The sequence below is a fragment of the Zalophus californianus genome, chromosome 9, assembly GCF_009762305.2.
Source record: "Zalophus californianus isolate mZalCal1 chromosome 9, mZalCal1.pri.v2, whole genome shotgun sequence".
Taxonomy (NCBI): Eukaryota; Metazoa; Chordata; class Mammalia; order Carnivora; family Otariidae; genus Zalophus; species Zalophus californianus.
Window position 1 is genome coordinate 91,303,422 of NC_045603.1, and position 22,686 is coordinate 91,326,107.

General features: G+C 38.2%; 1 protein-coding gene across 1 annotated transcript; it reads left to right on the top strand.

The window, feature by feature from the left end:
* The first annotated feature begins 19,075 nt into the window (after positions 1 to 19,075).
* LOC113922080 (matrix Gla protein) lies at positions 19,076 to 22,423 on the top strand. Its single transcript, XM_027593849.1, has 4 exons — positions 19,076 to 19,233; positions 20,676 to 20,708; positions 21,543 to 21,618; positions 22,049 to 22,423. The coding sequence occupies exons 1-4, from the start codon at positions 19,173 to 19,175 to the stop codon at positions 22,188 to 22,190; spliced, it is 312 nt and encodes a 103-aa protein (XP_027449650.1). The 5' UTR covers positions 19,076 to 19,172; the 3' UTR covers positions 22,191 to 22,423.
* The last annotated feature ends 263 nt before the right edge of the window (positions 22,424 to 22,686 follow it).

Consider the following 22,686-nt stretch of genomic DNA (forward strand, 5'->3'; position numbering starts at 1 on the left):
CCTTCGAAGTAACTTTTATATCCCTCCTCCTTTCCTTCTTTTCAACATCATCTTAGATTAAGCTACCATCACCCGGCGCTGGGCTACTCCGATGGCCCCCCATACTGATCTTCCGGCATTAACTCTTGCCCCTTTTCAAGCTATTCTCTACACAGATGCCAGAATCATGTTTTTGAAGCAATATTTTATTATGTCTCTCTCCTCCTTCTTAAAGTTCTTCAGTGGTTTTCAACTAGCTTTAAGACTTCAAAATGTTAGGGGGCACCTGGGTGGCACAGCCGGTTAAAAGTCCAGCTCTTGGTTTCAGCTCAGGTCGTGATCTCAGGGTCGTGAAATCAAGGCCCATATCAGGCTCTGTTTTCAGTGGGGTGTCTTATTGAGATTCTCTCTCCCTCTCCCTCTGCCTCTCTGCACCATGTGCTCTCTCTCTCTCTCTTTCTCTCAAATAATCACATGGTCCTGCCTAATTCCCAAGCCTTGTGTCTTTTTCTTTTCTAGTTTTATTGAGGTATGATTGACAAATAAAAATTGTATATATTTGGGTTGTACAATGTGTTTTTAAGTTGCCCAAGATGATGACTTAAATATACATTGTGAAATGATTACTGTAGTCAATTAGTTCATCCATCACCTCACATAGCTACCTTTGTGTGTGTGTGGTGTGGTGTGTGGTGTGTGTGTGTGTGTGTGTGTGTGCAGTAAGAACACTTAAGATCTTGTGCCTTTGAACACACAAAGCCTCATTCCACCTTACAATGTATACAGTCACTGTATCTCAGTTTTTCTCCTCCTGTTTTTACTGCCCCCTTTATACATTTAACTCTTTTTTATACCTCAAATTGCAGACCAAACATTCTTCTTCAAGAAATTTTTTCCTAACCTCCTCAATCATGTCTGGATCCATTGTCACATATTTTCCTAATTGAAGTACTTTTCCTTCATAATATTTATTAAACTTTATAATTATGCATTTTCATGATTATCTCATTTAACAAGACTGTGTGTCCCAGAGGGTAGAGATGTATCCCTCTTGCTCATTACTATAGCCCTAAACTGTGATAAGCATGTGTTGGGAGTAGATGGGGATGGGCTAACCTATAGGAACACTCAAATATGAATAAGTGAGCTGCAGTATATAGGTGCAGACCCTCAAAGCAATTCCTATAATCCTTCCGTTTTTTCTTGGCATTTACCACTAGCTCCCATGAAATTATTTATTTAATTAGTTTACTGTTTGTCCCCTCTCTTACCAGGACCTACACATGATATCGGTTTGATAAGAAGATGGTTTGAAAAATGAATGAAAGTAAATGTCACATTAAAATGAAAAAGAAATCAATGAATCACTTCAAAAGAAATAACTCGTGCCACAAAAATTAGTTTGTGCCCCAGGGAAGAAGGAAATTATGTCTATAACTAGAAGTCAGTATAAATGAGTGAGGGTGGTCAGTGTCTAAGAATAATATGTGTGCCTGGAAAGTGGGAATGAATACCTAGAGAGGTAGCTATGGAGAGAGGAACAGGCATCCAAAATGGCTGTGAGATATGTGGTTAAATTATTACAGTTGTTGAATGCATCTCTATAAACCTCTGTCTATGTTGTTGCTGTTGTTTATAGATTTATTTACTTATTTATTTATTTGAGAGAGAAAGAGAGAGAGCAAGCAGGGGGAGGGAGGGGCCGAGGGAGAGGGACAATCCTGAAGCAGCCTCGCCACTGAGCAGGGGACCCCTTGAGGGGTTAACCACGGGGCTCGATCCCAGGACCCTGAGACCATGACCTGAGCCGAAATAAGAGTCAGCCACTCACCTGCCTTAGCCACCCAGGCGCCCCTGTTGTTGCTATTTTAATAAGGAGTAAAACTAACAATGAGGAGACAGAGGAAGGAGCTGATTAATCTTGTATTCACCCCCATGTAACCACTTCAGTGAAGAATGAGCCTCTAATACCGGTTCTATCCTGTTTATATATTCTAAGCGGCTGAAATTGTGAAACCCCACTATGGCAGATCTATGAACTAGGAGAAAGGGTTGAGGCCATTATTCTAGGCTTGGTTGAGCTTTGGGGCTTTTCAGAGGCTAGAGAAATGAGCAGCACAGACTGACCAAGGTGACTCATACCAATGAGTCATTCATTCTTCCCACTGAGAAGTGTTAAAAACAAACCCACACAACTTCATGGTTCTGGAATCTGAAGCAGGAAGTGTAGTGTCTATGCTCTGGCACAGACTGAACCTGGCTAACTCCTGAGGAGGCTCTACTGTCTCAAAAATGCAGGAGTGCCTACATTTTTGCTACTGTGACATTTGAGTGACTAACTTGAGCCATTTTACATTCTGGGTTCTTTTGAGAACTGTAGCAGGTACACCTTTGTATTGAAAGTAGCCAGCATCTAGCACTTTGTGTAGCACACTGTTAATGTGCATTAGTTATTGTTGGATAAATGAGTCAATAAATGGCCAGAAAGAAATTTATCCAGCAGCACAGAGAGATTACATGGATGCTTGTTGGTATCTGCATATTAAAAAAAAAAAAGTCTCCCATGAGAAATCAAAAAGTTAGGCTTACTCTGAGGAAAGATTTGAATTCTAAATATATACCAATTTTGTGTCCAAGAACCCTCAAGTTGATAAATTAGCACAAAATTCTGCCCCCTTGGGCACTTTCATTAAAAGTAGAACAATTCTGGACAGATAATCTAATGACTTAGTTGTTTAGGATTCCCACAAATAGCAGCCCAAATAAGATAAACTCATTATCCAGAGACACAAAATATATGAGGGAACTCATCAACAGACATAAAAATCAAGAAGAGAAAATTAGTGAATAGGAGAAAATATTTTAGCAAACTACTCATAATTCAGTATGAAAGAGTATTAAGACACATGGAGGCTAAAATGAAAAGGTCCAACACAAATTAGTAAAAGCTGAAGAAAGAGGCATTAAAGAAAGTGTGGCAGAGGCAATATTTGAAGAAATAATGTCTGCCTTCGGCTCAGGTCATGGTCCCAGGGTCCTGGGATCGAGCCCTGCATCGGGCTCCTTGCTCAGTGGGGAACCTGCTTCTCCCTCTACCTGCTGCTCCCCCTGCTTGTGCTCTCTCTATCTCTGGCAAATAAATAAAATATTTGAAGAAATAATGTCTCTGAAAATGCACGAATTGAAGAAAGACATGAATTCATCACGTTACAGAAGCACAGTCCTGAGCCATGTAAATAGAAACATAGCCACAGCTTCCCATATCCTAGCAAAACATGGAACACCAAAGAATTAGGAGAAAAATCTTAAAATCACTGAAGAGAGGAGGCAACTGTTAGACTGACCTCAGATTTTGGATCAGTATCGGAAGAAACCGGAAGACAATGGAAAAACATTTTGAAAGTACTAGGGAAAGCAAATTTCAAACTAAAATTTTTATTTCTAAGTAAACTATCACTTCAGAGGAAGGACAAAATAAATATATTCTTAGATTCATTTTATTTATTTACTTCCTTATTTACTCATTTACTTATTTATTTGAGACTGGGGGGCTGGTGGGGGGCTGGGAGCAGAGAGCAAGGAATAAGCAGGCTCCACACGGGGCTTGACCTTATGACCCCAAGATCATGTCCTGAGCTGAAATCAAGAGTCAATCGCTTAACCAACTGAGTCACCCAGGTGCCCCCAAATAAAGATATTTTTAGACAAATACTGTAACTTGTTGGTAATGGATTTACTTCAGAAATTAAATGCAAGGGGTTTGGTAAATAAATGTGTAAGTCAAAACAAACATTGGTTGTATAAAATATTAATGGTAACAGTGACTAATTATGGGAATAACTTAATTGGCATTAAAACCTTTTAGTAATCAAGGAAACCAAAATAATTTAATGAGGCCAACATTAGAAAATCTATTATTGTAACTCACCATGTTGAAAGATTAACGGAGAGAAAAACAGTGATATTACATCAGATGAAAAAACATTAGATATAATTTAACACCCCCTTGGTTTTAAAAATAATAACTCTTAGAAGATTAAGATTAGAAGAGAATATTTTTCTCCTGATAAAGGATACTCATTAAAAAAGTCTATAAATATATCACATTATAATCAAGGGCAACACAAGAAGCATTTCCTTTCCAGTTGAGAACGAGGTAAGGATACCTACTGTCTATCCTTATTCCTACCAACGCAATAAAATAAACAAAAAATCTAAAATATATTGTTGAAAGGAATATACAAAAACAGCATTGTCAATATTTACTGTTTATATATTTTCCTACACAGAAAATTGAAGGAATCCATAGAAAATTTTTTTAAGTTAATATAGGAGTTTTATATAATTACCTTGTTATAAAATACAGGTTTTTTTAAAATCTTCAGTGTTCCTAAATACACCAGTAGAAATTATATATATAAATGTAACTTTTAAAATTCTATCCAGAAAAACACTGAAGGTCATAATAAATCGAACAGATCTTTGCAGAAAATAAATGTAAAATTTTTTATAATATAAAGCAATTAAGAAAATTTAAAACATGTCATGGCCATGGATGGAGTGATTCGATTTTCTAAAGATGTCATTTCTTCCCAAATTCCTCAATGAATATAAATGTAATTCCAAGAAAATTTTAAATAAAATGTGGCAAGTAGATCCAAAATCATAGGAGAACCACAAAGCCAAGCATAGCCAAAATAATTTTAAGGAAAGGGGAAAACTTAGTTTTCCTCTTAGTTTTCCTCTTTCCCCTAGAGAGCAAAATTACTAGATGTCTTGGGAAATTGGAAGATTTGTTATGGCACAGGGAAAACAGCTGTCTAACAGAATACAGAAACTAGAAACAGTTCCTCATTGATGGGAGCTTGAGAACATTTCAAACCAGTGAGGAAAGGATGAACTTTTTTTTGAATGTGGATACTAGAATCCTAAATATTTTTATTACATAAAAGGAGCCAGAACAAAAATATTTCCAGTTGAATTAAAGATCTAAATGTGAAAAATAAAAAGTAGAATTCTTGAGGGATTATATTTATGATGTCTCAAAATTTACAATTGGAATTTTTATTGGGATTGCCCTGAGTTTATAGGTTAAGTTCAGGAAAATTGATATCTTTATGGTGGGAAACCATCTTATCCATGGGCATGGAAGTTATCTCCATCTATTCAGATTATCTTCCATCAGTCTTGTTGGAGTCTTAGAATTTTCTTCACAGACAGTCTATGTATTCTTGATTAAAAGATACCCAACTGTTCTTGTTGGTATTGTGAAATGTATTCTATTTTCATTATTTTTTTCAGTTATTGCTGATGTAAAGAAATGGTACTTTCTCAATTGATCTTTTATAGGCAAGTTTGCTAAACTCCCACTGATTCTAATAGTTTGTTGAATGGATGATTATTTTTGTGTTTCTTAGATAATATTGTCTCAAAACAATGCTATTTATCTTTCTCTTCCCTTTCAGTTTTTGTTTTACTTCTTTTCTCTCTGTGTAACACTGGTCAGGCCTTCCAGTCCTGTGACAAATAATAGTGATAACAATAAATGTGTTTTTCTTATCCCTCGTATCATAGCCAATGAGGTTTATCTGAGGCACGATTATTGCTAATTAAAGGAAATGCATTTTAACTTTCTCCATTAAGAAGAATGTTTCCTGTGAGTTTTTGGCATATAACTTTTACCAGTCCATCTATCCCTAATTTAGTAAGATATACATACATATAATTATATATAAAATTTATATTATAGTTCTATCTAAATAAAAAAATACAAAATTAATATATAAAATATAAATAAATTAAAATATATACATCACCAGCTGGTTTTTCTCCATCTATTGAGATAATGACACAATTTTTATCTTTTGATCTATTATTATGGTGAATAACACTGATATATTTCCTAATGTTAAAAATGCTTGCACTCCTGGTATAAACCTACTTGATCAGTATGTAGACTTTTCAGTATTTTTCAGACTATGTTAACTACTATTTTATTTAGGATTCTAGTATCCACATTCATAAAATAGGCCTAATAATGTTTTCTTCAGTAGTTTTTACCCGGTTTTACAATGAAGAGCTCACTAGTCTCATAAAATGAGCTACATATATATCTTTAACATTTTTAAAATTTTGTAGAACAACTTGTGTAAGATAGAAACTATTTCTCAAAAGAGTTGTGTGTGTGAACTAGAAAGCCATCTGTGCAGAGGGTATTTTGGAGGGGAGGTATTTGGTTGCCATTTTGTTTCTTTGACGTTTAATGATCTGTTCAAATTTTCTATTTCTTCTTTTGCCAGTTTTGGGTTTGCTACTTTTGTGTTTGCCGAGATATTTCTCTTATTTACTTACCTTTCAAACAGTAAGTTTGTATACATATCTACTACATTACATTTGGTTCTGTATTTCACCGATTTCTTACTATATCCTTATTACTTTTTTCCTTTGTTTCTTAGGTTGTTTCTCTTGCTCTTTTTCCAACTTGGGTTGCATGCTTGGTTCACTTGTTTTCAACTTTTCTTTTTTTTTTATTATCGACTTTTCTTTTTTTCTGATTAATGTATGTAAAGCAATGAATTTTCCTCTCAGCACTACTTTGATGGGCTCTCACAAATTTTGATATATAGTGCTCTCCTTATGATTCAGATCTAAGCATTGCTTTATTTCCTTTAATCCTTTATTTCATTTTTTTCTAAGGATTATTTGCTAATATATTTTTAATTTCCAAATGTTTCATTTTTTTAGCTATCATTTTCACATTAAATTTTAATTTTACTGGATCATAATCAGAAAATGTAGCCTGTCTATAATATCAGTACTTTGATTCTGAAACTTCCTTTGTGTCATGAAATATATATTGAAATGAAATATAATATAATAAAGAAAAAAAATTTCCACAACACATAATTTAAGGGATGCCCATGAGGCTCAGTCCATTAAGCATCTGCCTTCAGCTCAGGTCATGTTCCCAGAGTCCTGGGATCGAGTCCCACATCAGGCTCCTTGATCAGCAGGGAGTAGGCTTCTCCCTCCCTGTGCTTGTCCCTCCCCTCCTTCTCTCTCTCTCTCTCTCAGACAAATAAATAAATAAAATCTTAAAAAAAAACATAATTTAAGGCTTAGTTTAAATAATAGGCTACATGTCATGACCTGCATATATTTATTTAGAGAATCACCGAAATGTCTCCCTATCTTTTCCTTGCTAGATCTTTTCTTTCAGGACACTTAAAATGCCTTAGCATCCTTCAACTGCCCTGTGTTTGAGTAATTAATCTTACACCATATGGAAATCATTCCTACAAGTAAGCCTTGCGCAATCTACTCATGACAGCCTGTGTTGTTGCTTTTGTTTGGGGCAACAGAGGAAAGAACAGTGAGTCTGCTTTTTTACCTATCTTTGAGCCTACACAGGAAAAAACGCAGCCAGATGAACTGTGCCTGGCCTCGGAAGGGGTGAATCCAGGTACAGAGCACAATATGAAGACCAAATGTGGGGGCTGAGAAATCCAAGTTAAAGTTGCCAGACTAGCTAAGGTCAAAAGCCTCTAGTTATTCCAGGAACATTTTTACTTTTGCACCATTGTCCATTTTTTCTGGCACAAAAAATATTAAGTATTTTAAAAACTGCTTTTCTGGAGAGGACACAGCCTAGAGAATGACCAGTATCTGTATCTGAGTTTCTTCTTGTTCCCAAGAATCTTTGGCTTCAAAACACAAATCCCCACAAATCCTTCAGCTCTGGCTTGCTGACCTTGTGAGAAAGTTCATATGTCACAGTCATCTGAAAATGGGAAGAAAGTGCTGAAATTCATTCCAGTAAATACAGAACAGCTTCTGGGAAAAGGGAAAATGGTACAAAAGTGTCTTCCTTTCAGCTATTCAGTAAAATGTTCAGTGAATATAAAACATTCGCATTATCGAGGTAGAGGAGAAGCTTTTGGCTAGCCCAACTCTCTCTGTTTTTCGAGGTAACTTTCTATATATTAATTATAGATAGGTCAGTCATCTTTTTCTTTTTCAAACAAAAAATTGTGCTTTGTTTTAAGCTATTTGGCATAGATGAGAGGCTTGTTTTGGCGACCCAGGAAAAAAATGGAGGAAGGAAAGAAATGATATACTATTTAACAAATGCTAGTCATTTCTAATTTAGGGAAAAGGGTCATTTAATTAACTAATTAATTAATTAATTCTGCCCTTTGGCAATCTTTCACATATTCTTGATTTCTTTCCATCGAACTTCTTATCTCCATAATTGGCAAGCATCTGGTGCTGTAACATGGAATCACTTTCTTTATTTGATGTCATGTTGCAAGTACAGTTCAAGTCCAATAAATCAATGTGTAAAAATTTAGAAGGAAAAGCACATACGGGCAGAGCTTACATTTCACACACAGCAAGGGTACATTATTTATTTTTTTCTTCCGGAGGAATTCTTGCTTTTCAAGTGACTTCCCTTTAAGAAAGAATATACTTTTTCAAGTGTTTATGCTGTAATTTAATTTTATAATGTTATTATCTGGAAACCTTTCAGGAATACTGCTATTTCATAAAGACAATAATCAGCTAATTCAATCGTTGGATTGCTACATAACGTGAAGGTAGAAAAAATAGGAGTGAAATCACATTTTCCCTTTTTTTCTTAGCCATACTGTATAATTATTTCATGTTTCAAATTAGATCAATTTCTTGTCTTCACAAGAATTAAATTTATATTTTAATTAAAGGGTAGGGATATTCTGAGTATGTGTTATGAGACTGTTGGAGTGGATTGTTAAGGGCAACTTGATTGAGCTCTTACGGTTTTTCAAGCACTATACTAGGTTTGCTGACAAGATGACATGCACAGGACTGGGGCTACAAAGATGAATAAAAAACAAACCCTGACTTCCTTTGAGAAGCTTCAAATTCAGTGTAGAATACAGTCACGTAAAGAGACAATTTCAGTCTTCTGTAATCAAATCAGATAAGATTTATGAAAGGGTGTCCTAGGGTTACTGTGAGAACATGCGAGAGACATTTAACTCAATGCGTGAATTCAGCAAGAGAATTCTTTCTTCTTTCAGAAAGATTTCGATCTTCTAGAAATGATAGTTTCCTAGATAACAAGGTAGAGTCTGGTGGACGAATGTGTCTGGAGACCAGCCATTGTACCCTCAACAGCTGGGGAGAGAGTAAGTAGCAAGATGGAGAACAGAAATGCCTGTAACTCAAAAAGGAAGATACATAGTAATAAAGAAATAAAACAGAGTATCAAGGGAGTGTTTAAAGGAAAGAAAAAGAGCCCATTGGAAGCTAACTTAAGTAATACATCTCATGAAGTCAGCAGTGTTTGAGACAAGCTTCCAAAGATGCCCAAGTTTCCTAGAGACAGAGACAGAAAAGCCCCCCAAAAAAAGAGTAAACAAATGGTGTGATAGCAAACATTGAGGAACATCTCAGGAACAAGTTGTTCCATTTGACTAGAGTATTGGTTATATGCAGGGAAATAGTGAAAGAAAGAATGGAAAAGACAATCAGGAGTAGAGGGAAGGGAATGAACATTTAATGACCAACTACTATATCACGGACATGGAGTATTTTACAAGCACTATCTCATTAAATCTTTACCATATTTTATGGAACAATTGTCATCCCTCACATGCTACAGTGAGGAAATGACTTATTCAGAGTCACAAAGCTAGTTTGAAATAATAATAATAATAATAGTTACTTTCATGGTATATTTACTATATGCAGGCACTATGCCAGTTTAGATATTCACATGCATTATTTCATTTAATCCTCATTACAATTGTATAAGCTACTTTCCATGATCACTTCCTTTGTTCTTTTTTTTTTAGATAAATAAAATGAGAATTAGGGAAATGGTAGAGATCCCTAAGTGATGGAGCAGAATTCACATTCTGTCCCATCGACTCCAAAGCCCAAGCTCTTGTCCACTGTTTTATGTCACCAGAGAACTGGGGACCCATGTGAGAGGGGTATTGGCTTCATTCAAGCAGTGGCAGCCACTGTTGTATGTTTTAAAGATGAGTAAGATCCAGGGGCGCCTGGGTGGCTCAGTTGGTTAAGCGACTGCCTTCGGCTCAGGTCATGATCCTGGAGTCCGGGGATCGAGTCCCACATCGGGCTCCCTGCTCAGCGGGGAGTCTGCTTCTCCCCCTGATCCTCTTCCCTCTCATGCTCTCTCTCTCTCTCTCAAATAAATAAATAAAATCTTAAAAAAAAATAAATAAAGATGAGTAAGATCCAGAGGCTAACCTCAAAGACCTCGAAGTCTGGAGGAAGAGCAAGACAAGTGTTCATGCCGAACCCTCATCATTACAAATCCCACACCCCAGCTCCTATCCATTTTACCTGCCCTTCTACTGCTCTCCCAAAACAAAACAAAAAACTCCATTACATCTTGGGGTTTTTTTGTTTTTGCTTTTGTTTTTTTTTTTTTTTTCAGTTTATCTCCCTTTCCTTTGGATCCCATTCTTAGCACCCACTCGTTTTCTCCTACCCAAAGCCAGAGGAAGAACTCCAGTGAAAAGCCCTCTCATTCCCTCAACAACAACAACAACAAAAGTCTCTTTCCAAATTCCCTAGGGAAAGGAAATAAATAATCTAAGATTATGAGAAAGACAGGAAACACAGAGAATGATGAATTGGAAGAAACAGAGTTGGGGTGAGGCCACCAAGATTCAGATAAGCACTGGTTATAGGACCGCTTAGGTGAACGCCCCCAGCAGGCAGGGCCAAATTGGATTTCCGCAGGTCGTCCCAACCCACAGTTCACTGCACTATTTTCCATAACGGTGCAATCAGGGAGAAATCGGATGTGAAAACAATCTCTCATTTCGCAGCCTGTTCATTTTGTAGCTTGATCAGCAAAGGCGTGTTCTGCACTATACTCTCCCTCATATTAACCTGGACATTTTTCCTTTGTGTCCTCTCTAAATATTATTTTTCTGAATGTCATCCTATTTCCTGGGTTGGCAATGACTAGATGATGTAACAAAGAAGAGAAATTGCAGAATTACACATCTCTTCCATGAGATTTTTCTCTCACTGACCAAACCCTGGTAAATAAATAAATAAATAAAAGAAAAAAAAATCTTCTTTTTTGTCCCAAAGATTTCAAAGCATAGCCACATCTAATGCAAAGGTAGAAGGATATTTGACTACACTGGGAAACAACGGCTGACAGGGCCTCCTGGCAGGCAGTTGTTTATGTGAATGGAACTTTTGCAGGACATCTCATTAGCGGTTTTCAGGCCCAGGGGTTGACATCCAAACCCGAGTCAGCCCGGGAACCATCACTGGCAAAACAGCATGAGGAACAGAATGTTCTATTCAAACGCCGGATTGTAGAATAATTTTCTATCTTATTTATCTACTTCAAGGATGAAATAATCTGGAAGCACAAAATTATACTAGTCTATTCCAACTCATGCTTGAAAAGAGATTTAAACTATCTGTTCAAAAGTCACATAGGCATTACGTGTCGGTGTCAGAATTAAACTGAGCTCAGCCAACTCCCAATTCGATTCCCATCGGAGACCTTGCTGAGTCAGTCACTCCCACTTTTGGCATTCACTCCTCTGCTTTGGCCATCCTGAGTGATCTAGTCCTCAACTGCTGGGGAAAATGAATTGAACCACTGAACCAATGGAGTTAAACCAATCTTTCTGAAAGCATTGCATGCCAGCCATTACTCAAGGAGCTCTACATTTATTGTCTTTTTTTTTTACATTTATTGTTTATATGTTTGTTTGTATTAGAATAATAACAATAACAATAAAAACAATAAACATATTGTTTATATGGTTTTTTTTACATATATTGTTTATATGTCTTGTTTAATCCATCCAACAGTCCTGTGAGTCAGGTTTTATAATCCTTTATTGTGTCACTGAGAAATGTGAGGCTCAGGAATTTTAACTTACCGAATGTCACACAAGGAGTTAAGTGGCAGAACCAGAATCCAAATCCAGGCTTTTTTTTTTTTTTTTTTTTTTTTTTTTTAGTTTTACTGAGGTATAATTGACAAAAATTGTATATATTTGAGATGTGATGGTTTGATATGCAAATACCTTGTGAAATGATTACCATGATCAAGTTAATTAACATATCCATCACCTCCCACGGTTATATTTTTTTTTTAGTGCAGTAAGAACACTAAAGATCTCTTGGCAACTTGACCTTGAATTAGTTCAAGTATACAATACAGTATATTCCATTCTCTGTTCCTGTGAGTTCAACTTTGTTAGGTTCCACATATAAGTGATATCATACAGTATTTGTCTTTCTGCTTCTGGCTTATTTCATTTATTATAATGTCCTCCAGCTTTATTCACGTTGTCACAAATGGTTTTTATGGCTGAATAATGTTCTGTTATGTATATACCATATCATCTTAATCCATTTATCAGTCAACAGACACTTAGACTGTTTCCATAGGCTTTCTTATTCCAGAAAGTATATCCCTCACCCAGAAGAGCTCTTCACTTCCTACAGAGCCTTTCTTTAGAGTCCATTCTAGTTTGTGTGATGAGTTTTTGTCTGAGAGGGTGCCAAAAGTATGGAGGGAATACGAAAATTGAATAAGGATGGGAAATGCTCACACACACCCAATTTGTTGTTTGTTTTGTCTGACAGATCAATGGAAGAGCAGGTGAAATGTGCTGAAGTGCAAAGGAATTTGGTAGGTTTGGTTCATGCAGCTAGCTACCAGATTTTCTTCTAGTCAATCTGTTACCTAAAGTTAAAATCACTTTAAGAATGATTTAAATCTTCATTTAAATGAAGTCCCTTTGGATTATACAAGATCCATCCAGACATCTATCTCTAACTGAAGGATTTCAAAGAGCATATTTCATTTCTCATGTCAAATTTAAAAGTTGTCAACTATTTTTTAAATTCTCTTAATAACTAATGTCATTGTTGTTATGCTTACTAAATTTCTATTAAATCACTTGCTGTCATTTACAGCTCTTATCTTCCTCCAAAATACTCCTTACAACTTATAACTGTGCTCTCAAGTTCTTGTATACTATGACGGATGAGCAAAGCTGTCATCCTCTCCCTTCCCTTCATGTCTTGACAAATATTAACTAAACTCCTGGTCTCCTTCCACCTCACTGATAGAGACATCAGCTCATTCCTCCCATATCCCAGCCCACCAGTCCTAATTTTGAGTCTCCTGTTCTGTGAGTCTTCTTCAAATATCTGCTTCAACTCCTACAAATTACTGGAGTCCCTTGCTTGCTGTCATACATTTCCTGAACATAGGAAGGGGTATTTTCTGTTGGTGAGTTGGAATGATGAAAGGCGGATACAAGGCTGTGGCGAGCGTGGGATGACAGTAGAAGAGGTCGGAAAGGGCTCCTTCCCCTCCTCAAAAAGGACCGCTTGCCATGGTGCGGTGGGAGAAATTCCCCGGACTTTAACTTCACAGCTCACTGAGAACCGGCTGCGAGAGTCTAATGAGTAAACGGCCAACCTTTCCTAACTTCATGTCCAGCCAAGACAGGGGACATAGAACCTGTTCTCCATTTTGCTTTGAGTTGAAGGAGCAGGCCATACATTGAGCTTAGAGTCCAGTTTCGCTTGGGGTCTAAGTAACTATAGAAATGGACTTTTAGACCCGACAGAGACAGTATTCTTAAACCAAACTAGAGTTAGTGTCAGCTGACAGTCAGCAAACATGGGTGTTCGTAGACGTGGTGATTTCTAAAGTAAGCTGAAAGGCTTTAGAAAGCAACATATTTGAGTTGGAGCTTCTTTGGACAGACAATTTAGTATGCACAGTACTGGATAAACAGATAAATGGGAAACTCGAGTTCGAATACCAAATTCATCCCTTTCTCTGGTTTTGTAAGTCGTTTAACTATCTGGGTGTAAGTGGCAAAAGGCAGATCTTTAATTCCTATTATCCTATTTCAAAAGACGTTGAAGAAATTAGCATTTTAAATAGGCAGATCTTTTTATAATTTTATCTTTATCTCTGAAACTTTAGGCTCAGCAATCCCTGTAGACACAATCACAGACTTCTTTAAGCAGTTGTCAGAACCTTGGGGAACAGTGTGTGCTTTTATCAGTGATTCAAGTCGTATATCCCTGTGTCTCTGTGAAATCAAATAGCCCTTTGCGATTTAGTTACTATGTGACCTTGGAAAAAATACATAACCTCTTTGAGCCCTAATTTTCTCATATGTAACATGTGGGTAATTTTACTCAGTTTGTAAGATTATTATGAGAAGTAAATAACATAACGAATAAAAAGTGTTTATCATAGTACCTATATGATACATGATGATATTACTTGGATAGTTGTATAATTATTACTTCACATCTGCTATCTCATTTAAAAATTGAAGCTTTTAATGGAAAGGAAAAGGGTAGAGGAGTTGATCTATATGGGAAGGGGAAGAAAAAAAAAATGTGGCAGCTACTCCCAACCAGAAGCCCAGTTTATTTACTATCCAGGCTTCTCTGCCTTTCCCCAGACATTTCTCCCCAGGATTCCCTAAATGTCCCTCCCATACCTGAGCTTGACAAGCATTTATTTTCACTTAGTTCAGCTGAGACAAATTAAGAAAGGACTGAGGAATTCAGTGCTTGGGAAGCTATGTCAGTTAAGGAATCTGAGATGTAGGGGCACCTGGGTGGCTCAGTTGGTTAAGTGTCTGGCTTCGGCTCAGGTCATGATCCCAGGCTCCTGGGATCGAGCCCGGGTTGGGCTCCCTGCTCAGTGGGGAGTCTGCTTCTCCCTTTCCCTCTGCCACTCCCCCTGCTTGTGCTCTCTCTATCAAATAAAATTTAAAAAGGAAAGGACTCTGAGATGGAGGATCCCCTTGTCAAGGGGCTTCCCTTAAAAACACAGAACTTAGAGGTCAGCACTATCCTAGGAACCTGGCTAGGTTTCTGTCTCTCATTTCGTTGCCCTAGAAAGAGATTTTTGTTTTTATTTTCAGGGCTGGTACTTCCTAACTCTTCTCCCCTTTGCCTTTTTCTTTAACGGCAAGACTAAGGGTTTTAGTGCTGTCAGTAAAATAATACTGTGAACTCATAAAACCAACATTCTGTAAATAAAGTGGGATCTCATGGAACAGAAAAAAAAAAAAACAACAAAAGTCTGACTGGAGCCAGGAAAATTCCTCAAGGAGACAAAATATCTAGTAGTCTGAAAAAGAAAGAATGGATAAGCAAGGATGGACAGAGGATGTAGAATTGTGGGAAATATGTTAACTTTATTATTACGATGCTATGGGCTTAGTCATAGAAATACTATAGAAAGGGGATAATTCTTTTAGTATGTCGGCCAGCACATACTTTTCTGAAAAGCTTCTCCTCACAATAATTCCTGGCAGGTCTGCCAACCTTCCCTCTCCTCCATTCTTTCCCTGAACTCAGAATTGTCTGACCGTGTCATCAGCACTTTCTGCAATGTTCTACAAATAAAGATGCTCCTGGGTACCCACAAAAAATCAGTCCAATGAGAAAGCAAATCACTTAGACTTCTCTAGGGCCAGTGGGCTGCCTAAACAAATTTTTAAGGAAGAAGAAACACTAATTAAATTTATGATCTAAGATCATGCTTGATTCCTGAGAGTAGGGTCCCTATCTGTATATTTTTCTCCATTCTATTTGCAGTTTAGAGTCAGCACATAGAAGATGTTCGATACATTTGTTAAATGGACTGATGATGGGATGGATGGCTGGATGGATGAAAGAATGACTAAAATATGAGGCTATTTCTGGCCCTGGAGGGCATGCTCATGCTTCTCTTTCCCTCCTAAGGGCAGGTGGAAGAGGAGATCCTGTATGGTTCCGTGGATTCTGTTGCCTGGGTTATACCATGGTCCAATCTCCCATGCCGAGATTCCTGTACAGTCTGAAAGCACTGCCAATCATGTCACTGTCTCCCCAATTCCTTTGTTGTCACTCCTGGGAGTATCTGCAAATAGTCTCTCCACTAAAGAATATTCCTCTTTAGCTAGGCGGAAATATCTATACAAATATCTTTCATAATTATCTAAAATCCAAATATAAATTGGAATTTCATGTGGTCTAGTCTTTACAAGGTAGTTCAATTAAGAAAATACGAATTAGGGGCACCTGGGTGGCTCAGTCAGCTCTCACACAAGCACATGCACACTCTCTCTCTCAAAAAAAAAAAAACCCTACCAGCCAACATTAATTAAAAACAATTTTAATATTTTCCAGCAATTCTCAATCTTTTACAATCTCAAACAAGCCTATTCATAACCAAAACAGCTCTTACTTGTCTTTTCCCCTGTCTCATTTTCAACGTCTCACATCTTACAGCAGCCTCAAAGCTTTTCTCTCTACAACTCAATCTCTACCCAAACCTCTCCCATCCAGCAAACCAAATCTATAAGGCCTCTTCATTTCTCTTTCCACCTTTTTCTACCTCCGTTGTTTTTTTTCTCTCTCTCTTTTTTCTGACAAGTCAATCTCTACCCTTTCCAATACAAAGCCCCCATCGAATGAGTCTGATCCTCCTCATAAAAACACATGACTGGAGTCGGCACATGCAAAATTATCTTTGAGACAGGGAGTGGTGGGTGGGAGAAGAGAAAAAGAAGAGCTCTGAGTTTTCACACATGTTATTTAATTGCTATAAATTATATAAAAATGGTATTTAGCATAGGAGGACCCATAAATAAATGGAAAACAGGAGAAAGGGAAGATGAGTGACTGGTGAGAGGAAGACAGTTTCCAACAGAAAGTGTTAGCCTTGCAAAAAGCAAGATGATAAGGAAACATGCTTAAAAGGGGCGCCTGGGTGGCTCAGCCAGTTAAGCATCTGCCTTCGGCACAGGTCATGATCCCAGGGTCCTGGGATCCAGTCCGGCATCGGGCTCCCTGCTCAGCGGGGAGTCTGCTTCTCCCTCTCCCTCTGTCCCTACCCCCCTGCTTGTGCTCTCTCTCTCTCTCTCTCTCTCTGTGTCAAATAAATAAAATCTTAAAAAAAAAAGTTTAGGGAAGCCGGTGGAAGCAGTGATGAAAACAACTCGTGAAGAAAGGTGGAGCTTATGTTGGAAAGAGAAGTGTAAGATTTTGACCCTTGGGTTCAGAGAGTATAAGAATAAACAATTGCAATGTCAGAAAGCAGACAGAGCACAGCTTTCATTTGAACTTGGGATGGAGGAGACATGCGGAATCTGGCCAGAAAAGACCAAGTTAACGTACATCACAAAGCACATGCTTGTAGCTGGAAAAGAGAGACTTCTCTAATTCCAGAGATAGGGTGGGAGAGGTGGAGTATCCTACTCATTTTAGGGATGAAACACTGAAACCAAACTTGCTTCATTTCATATAAATTAGGGGTTAGTAACTGAGTTGAGTACATATAAAATGCTACATGAACAAGCCACAGCTAGTTTGTTTTCCCAAAACAAGCAATGTAGCAAATGTAGTAAATGCAATGTAGTAAACTGGCTTTTGCAAATATAATGATTTGGATGATTTATCTTGGAAAAAGGGCACTGAGGCCAATCCTGAGAGCAAGTTTGTGATTTAAAGAAAAAGACAACCACCAATCTTGTGACCAGAAATCACGATGGATGAATTTATCAGAGATGAACATACACTGTCTTCTTTTTGAGGTCGTCTTTAGGATTTTATCAAGAAGAATATATCTCTCAATATGACAAAATCTGGAGGGAAACCCTGACATTTATTGGTCCTTCGCAACTCACTCCTTCTGATTACAAGGATTGCGAACTATTTCCTTTAACAGGGAATCCTTTAGTATTTATAAAAGCTCTTCAGAAGGTGGAGGCTGGGAGGGAAAGTGCATCCCAAAAAGACAAAAAGAATGAGGCGTGTGGTTTCACCTAGTTGTCCATCACTGCTCCTTGAAATAAATTATTATTGAAAACTGTACCCACCTACTCCCAAGCCAACCCTTTTGCTGTTACAGCCAAGTGAGCAGTCCTGCAGCTTTAGTTCATCTACAGTTTGCTGCTCTATGACTCAGACCTCTCTGTCTGCCAAGAGGACTCTGGGGTACCAGACAGCCGAGACACATCTTGATAGAAAATGTTTTCTGATTGTCTAAGAAGTAGAAGAAAAGAAAAAAGAAGAAAAAATAAAAAAAACCCTCTGTCTACAATATAACCAGAGGCACCAAATTACAATCCTCCTCCTGCAAGAAAAGAAACAGCACTTCTGCTACTGAGGGTATAATGGTATAATGGAAGCGTGTGTTTGTGAAAAATCTATGTTTGAGGACACATGGCAGCTAAAGCACAAAATGAATATAGTAAGTATCTATTACTTACCCCCTTAGGGACGTGTCTTGTTTGTCTCTAGATCTCCCCACAGCACCTAGCACACTTCCTTGCCTCTCATCCGTCGCTCACTAAGACCATTGGATTAGCTCATTATCAGGACAGTGCCTTCAGAAAATAAGAGATGGCTACCCTTTTATTTTTGCTGCACTTTAGATCAGTGATATCCAGCCTAAGAGGGCCTTGGGGCACAGGATTGGACTCAAGATGCAAAACTGGATGGGCAAGTTACGATGGAGCCAATTGCGGAAACAGAACTCAGGGCATCACTGTGCTTCTCTGCCCTGCTGAGCACTTGGAAAAAACGCAGAAGTTGCATATCACTGGGCACATATGCAATTGGTCCAGGACCGTTAGTTCAACCCTACTGGGAAAATAAGTCTACATTAGAACCAGTTTATGAAGCAAAGTCCTTTGTTCATCCACCCATCAGGGGAGCAAGCAGAACACTTCAGCTCTGTCTGCACACCAGACCTGTAGTCAGGGCCAGGAGAGTGGATCGGAGAAGGAATTAGAAAGGCAAACACGTGTTTGTGGCAACTCCCTTTTCTGTGGACTTTTGCCCGGGTCTGGCCCTAAACCTAGGGCGGTCACGTCTGTAGCAGGGCACCATCCTGCTATAGCACCGTCTGGTCCAGGAGTGAGGGAAAACTGCCCACCCAGAGTAGATAATATCTGGAAGGAATGAGCATTTGGGAAAAGTCCCAGTGCTAGTTTAGGGCCAACCAGTCTCCACCTTCTCTGGCCCCCTCCCACTGCTTCCTCCCCTTTCAGCTGCTCTCGTTCTTATAAAACCTCCACAGCCTTTCACGAACAGCCTGCAGGAGCCTCTCTCCCCTCTGCTGCCGCAAAAGCCAGTGAGACCAACCCACAGGACACGGAGAGACCATGAAGAGCCTGCTCCTTCCCTGCCTTCTGGCTGCCTGGGCTATGGCAGCTCTGTGCTATGGTGAGAAACCTTTCTCCTGCCACTTTTCTAGGTTTTCTCTTCTGCCTCTGATTTCAGTTTATCCCTCCCTCCTCCTCTTCTCCCCGCTCTCTCTAATAGAATCTTAAAGTACCATCAATTTAACATTTCCCAAGCTCCGTGGACACTGATTTGTCCCATCAAGTCTTCTTTACATCCAAAATATCCAGATTTCTGTAGGCAACCTAACAAGCAGGTCCTGTGTATGGTAAGTCGCTACATACCTAGAAACTTTGCTGTTTCAGAAAGAAGATATCAAATTCCCAGCCCCCTGACTTCCCATTTTGGGGGATGTTTATTTATACTCTGTAACAGTTTGGTTAAAGGTATTAGTGAAATCACTCACCTTTAAGAAAATCAGTTCTTACATGAAGTGTTAAGTTTAGGCCCTCTGCAAGGACAGGACAATCTCATGAACTTCCTACATTTGTTCAGTGAATTCATTTTAAAAAATAGAGTTTCGCATTTAAAGAATCTCAGAGAAAAAAACAGATTGCATAATTTCGATTGTCAAAAGATAAATTCCACCTGGTTTCTCTATGTTGTTAACTATATCTGTGTCTGTACAAAGCTTATGAAAGAAAATCTGAAGTAAGATTAGTTTCAATCCATCTTACGCTTCAATTATCTGGATATTTAGATGACCTTAAACCTCAGTTGTATTAACAATCTTTAGTACTTTTCTTCTGACTCTTGAAATTATTCACATGGTTTCTGTATCAGAAGATTTGGTGTCTTCATCTCCTTTTTAATTTTTGAAATAAAATCACTTGCTTACAAATATAAACCTCTTATTGCCAGATTTACCTACTGTGCACAGGAAAGTGGTAGAAAGAAGAAAAGTTTTGCTTTGGCATCAGCTCAGTTTTTCCTCTGAACTGGCTTCAGCCCATTGGGAGTTGTCAGCTGGAGCCAGTGGTTTCTGTGGCTGCCAAGTTCATACAGGCTCCTAAGAGTCTTTAGGAACCTCTTAGAAACCTATCTTGGTAGAGCCCAGCTGACCATCTCCCCACACTGCCTGGAGGACCTGGGCTATTTTTTGGACCCCTCTGTCCCTTTCTCAACCCTGCTCTTGGACAGGTCTCAAATGAATCAGAGAAGAAGCCTCTCTGGAAATCTGTGTGTAGCACATAAATTATCTTATTTCACTAACCTGAAGACCTCGTAGCCCTTGGGAACTTTTAGCCAAGACCGTAGCCACTGGTTCCTTTAACATCAGAAAAAACTAAAGTGTAAAGATCTCTACACCAAGGACAGAGCTAGAGAAACAACTCATAAATCCTAAATGCCTGAAATTTGTAATAATCACACTGCTCACTATATTCTTCACATCTTTTTGACTCTTCTCTCCTTCCTTCCCTAAATTTAGACCGTTGCCATGTGTGATAAATAACAATCAAATGAATCTTTTTTTTTTATTCCAGAATCTCATGAAAGCATGGAATCCTATGAAATTAGTAAGTGAACATTTGACTTCCTTATTTAAATCTCATGCTTTAAAGAATCTCTCTTCCTATTCTTAAATAGACAAAATGGTAATATATGGAGGTCAAATAGGGAAGGGAAAGAGGGGGCCTCTTTTGGAAAACTAAAGTAAATTTAAAAATCTAATGACTATAAAAAATCTCCAGATGAGCAATTGTTTAAGCCTGAAATAGTGTAATATGGCCTTGAAGCTGCATTCAACAGAGTTGGAGGCATTTGGAAATTTTAAGCTGGCGCACATCAACCACGCAGATGGAAAACAAGGAGTAATGACAAATGGCAAAGTAGGGAATTAGAGGCCTAGTCAGCTGGGAAACCACGGTCGTCAGCATGTGGAATGCTATTGAGTATCTGGACTTACAAAGACTGAGTATAGGAAGAAGTAACATACCACTCTCATTTTCAATTTGTTCATTATCTTCATAATATTTACACAGTCTATTTCTGGTAATCTAAAGTTATGCTTTACAAGTCCTCAGAACAGAGAGAATTTCTCCTCACAGGAATTAAACACACACTGACCAGGAATACCAAATTGAGAAAGGCAAAGCGATTGCCCATAGGCGAAATAAACAAAAATAACTGGGGCCTATGTAACAAATCTCTAAAAAACATATACTGATTTCTTTTGATCAGGCAATTTAGGAAAACTGCTTTATCTTTCTCTCTGACTTTTGTAAGATCTCTAGTTACGTGAAATGCATGAGTTAATGAGTTTTCAAATATACTTATGTCAGGGAATATTCATGGAAATATCTCCAACTACTGCTTTCCTAAAACTGCAATTTTTTCTTTTTTCTTTTAAGATCCCTTCATTAACAGGAGACATGCTAATACATTTATATCCCCACAGTGGGGATGGAGAGCTAAAGTCCAAGAGAGGTGGGTAACAAAACTTGATGGGGGGGGCTAATTTTTCTCAAGTAGCATCTCTGATCTGAATGGAATGAGAAACAGGTTTTTTTTTAATCATATGTATTTTTTCTAATTGTATCCCCAAATCATAGAATTTAAAAAACAGTATAAAGAAAACAACTGAATTTCAAGAAGACTAGCTTGTGAAAGACCCAGAAAGCAGAGGGGAGGGAGAAGGGAAAGGAGGACAGAAAGAAAATTTCTATTTTCGCAAAACAAAAAGTCCCCATTCCACCTTTCCCCCTGTTAAGTACCTCTAATATTGGGGGCTGAATGGGATCTCTTTCCTATGTTTTCTTATTCTTTCTTTTTTCCCCTTTTCCTCTTTTTTTTTTTCCCCCTACTCTATTTATGCTTCTCATTTGGGTCCTCTTTCCATCCCCCCACCACTTTCTAGGATCAGAGAAAGCACCAAGCCTGCCTATGAGATCAGTCGGGAAGCCTGTGATGACTTCAAGCTTTGTGAACGCTATGCCATGGTTTATGGATACAACGCTGCCTACAATCGCTATTTCAGGCAGCGTCGCGGGGCCAAATGAGATTGGAAAAAGTCTCTTTCTTTCCAGAGTCTGGTGCCTGGTTTTGTAGTCCTTTGCAGTAGCATCACTAACCTACATAAACACACACGAATTGCTTCCTTCTTAAATGTTCTTGTGTGACTGCTACCCTCCTTCCTGCCCCCAGGTTGATAGGCAGTGAAAGAGCAATGTAGGGAAGGGTCAAGAGGGAGTTCAGATGTGTGATTATTACATAATAAACTGTTGGTTGGATACTTTCGTTTTGTGAGTCTGATTTCTTCTGGAAAAAGTGCTGAGATATTTAAACCATGGCCCACCTAACCCAGAATAGGAAATTCTGTTAATCATATTCTAGTGTTGATTAGAAACATAACTACATAGAAAGAATGAAACTTTGAAGACATTCAGCCATAATTTGTCTAGACTCTACCTTGGGATTGGTGAATGCCTCCTATTATAGGTTTTCCAGAGTTTTCAAACCTCAGAGGTGATTAATCATACGATTTTCCTGCTCCTA

What these genes read in the sequence shown, in the direction of transcription:
- LOC113922080 (XM_027593849.1), top strand. Translation starts at nt 19,173, where the DNA reads ATGAAGAGCCTGCTCCTTCCCTGCCTTCTGGCTGCCTGGGCTATGGCA. An exon ending in TATGGCAGCTCTGTGCTATG is followed by an intron (nt 19,234 to 20,675) that starts GTGAGAAACCTT and finishes TTTTTATTCCAG; the next exon opens with AATCTCATGAAAGCATGGAA. An exon ending in AGAGCTAAAGTCCAAGAGAG is followed by an intron (nt 21,619 to 22,048) that starts GTGGGTAACAAA and finishes ACCACTTTCTAG; the next exon opens with GATCAGAGAAAGCACCAAGC.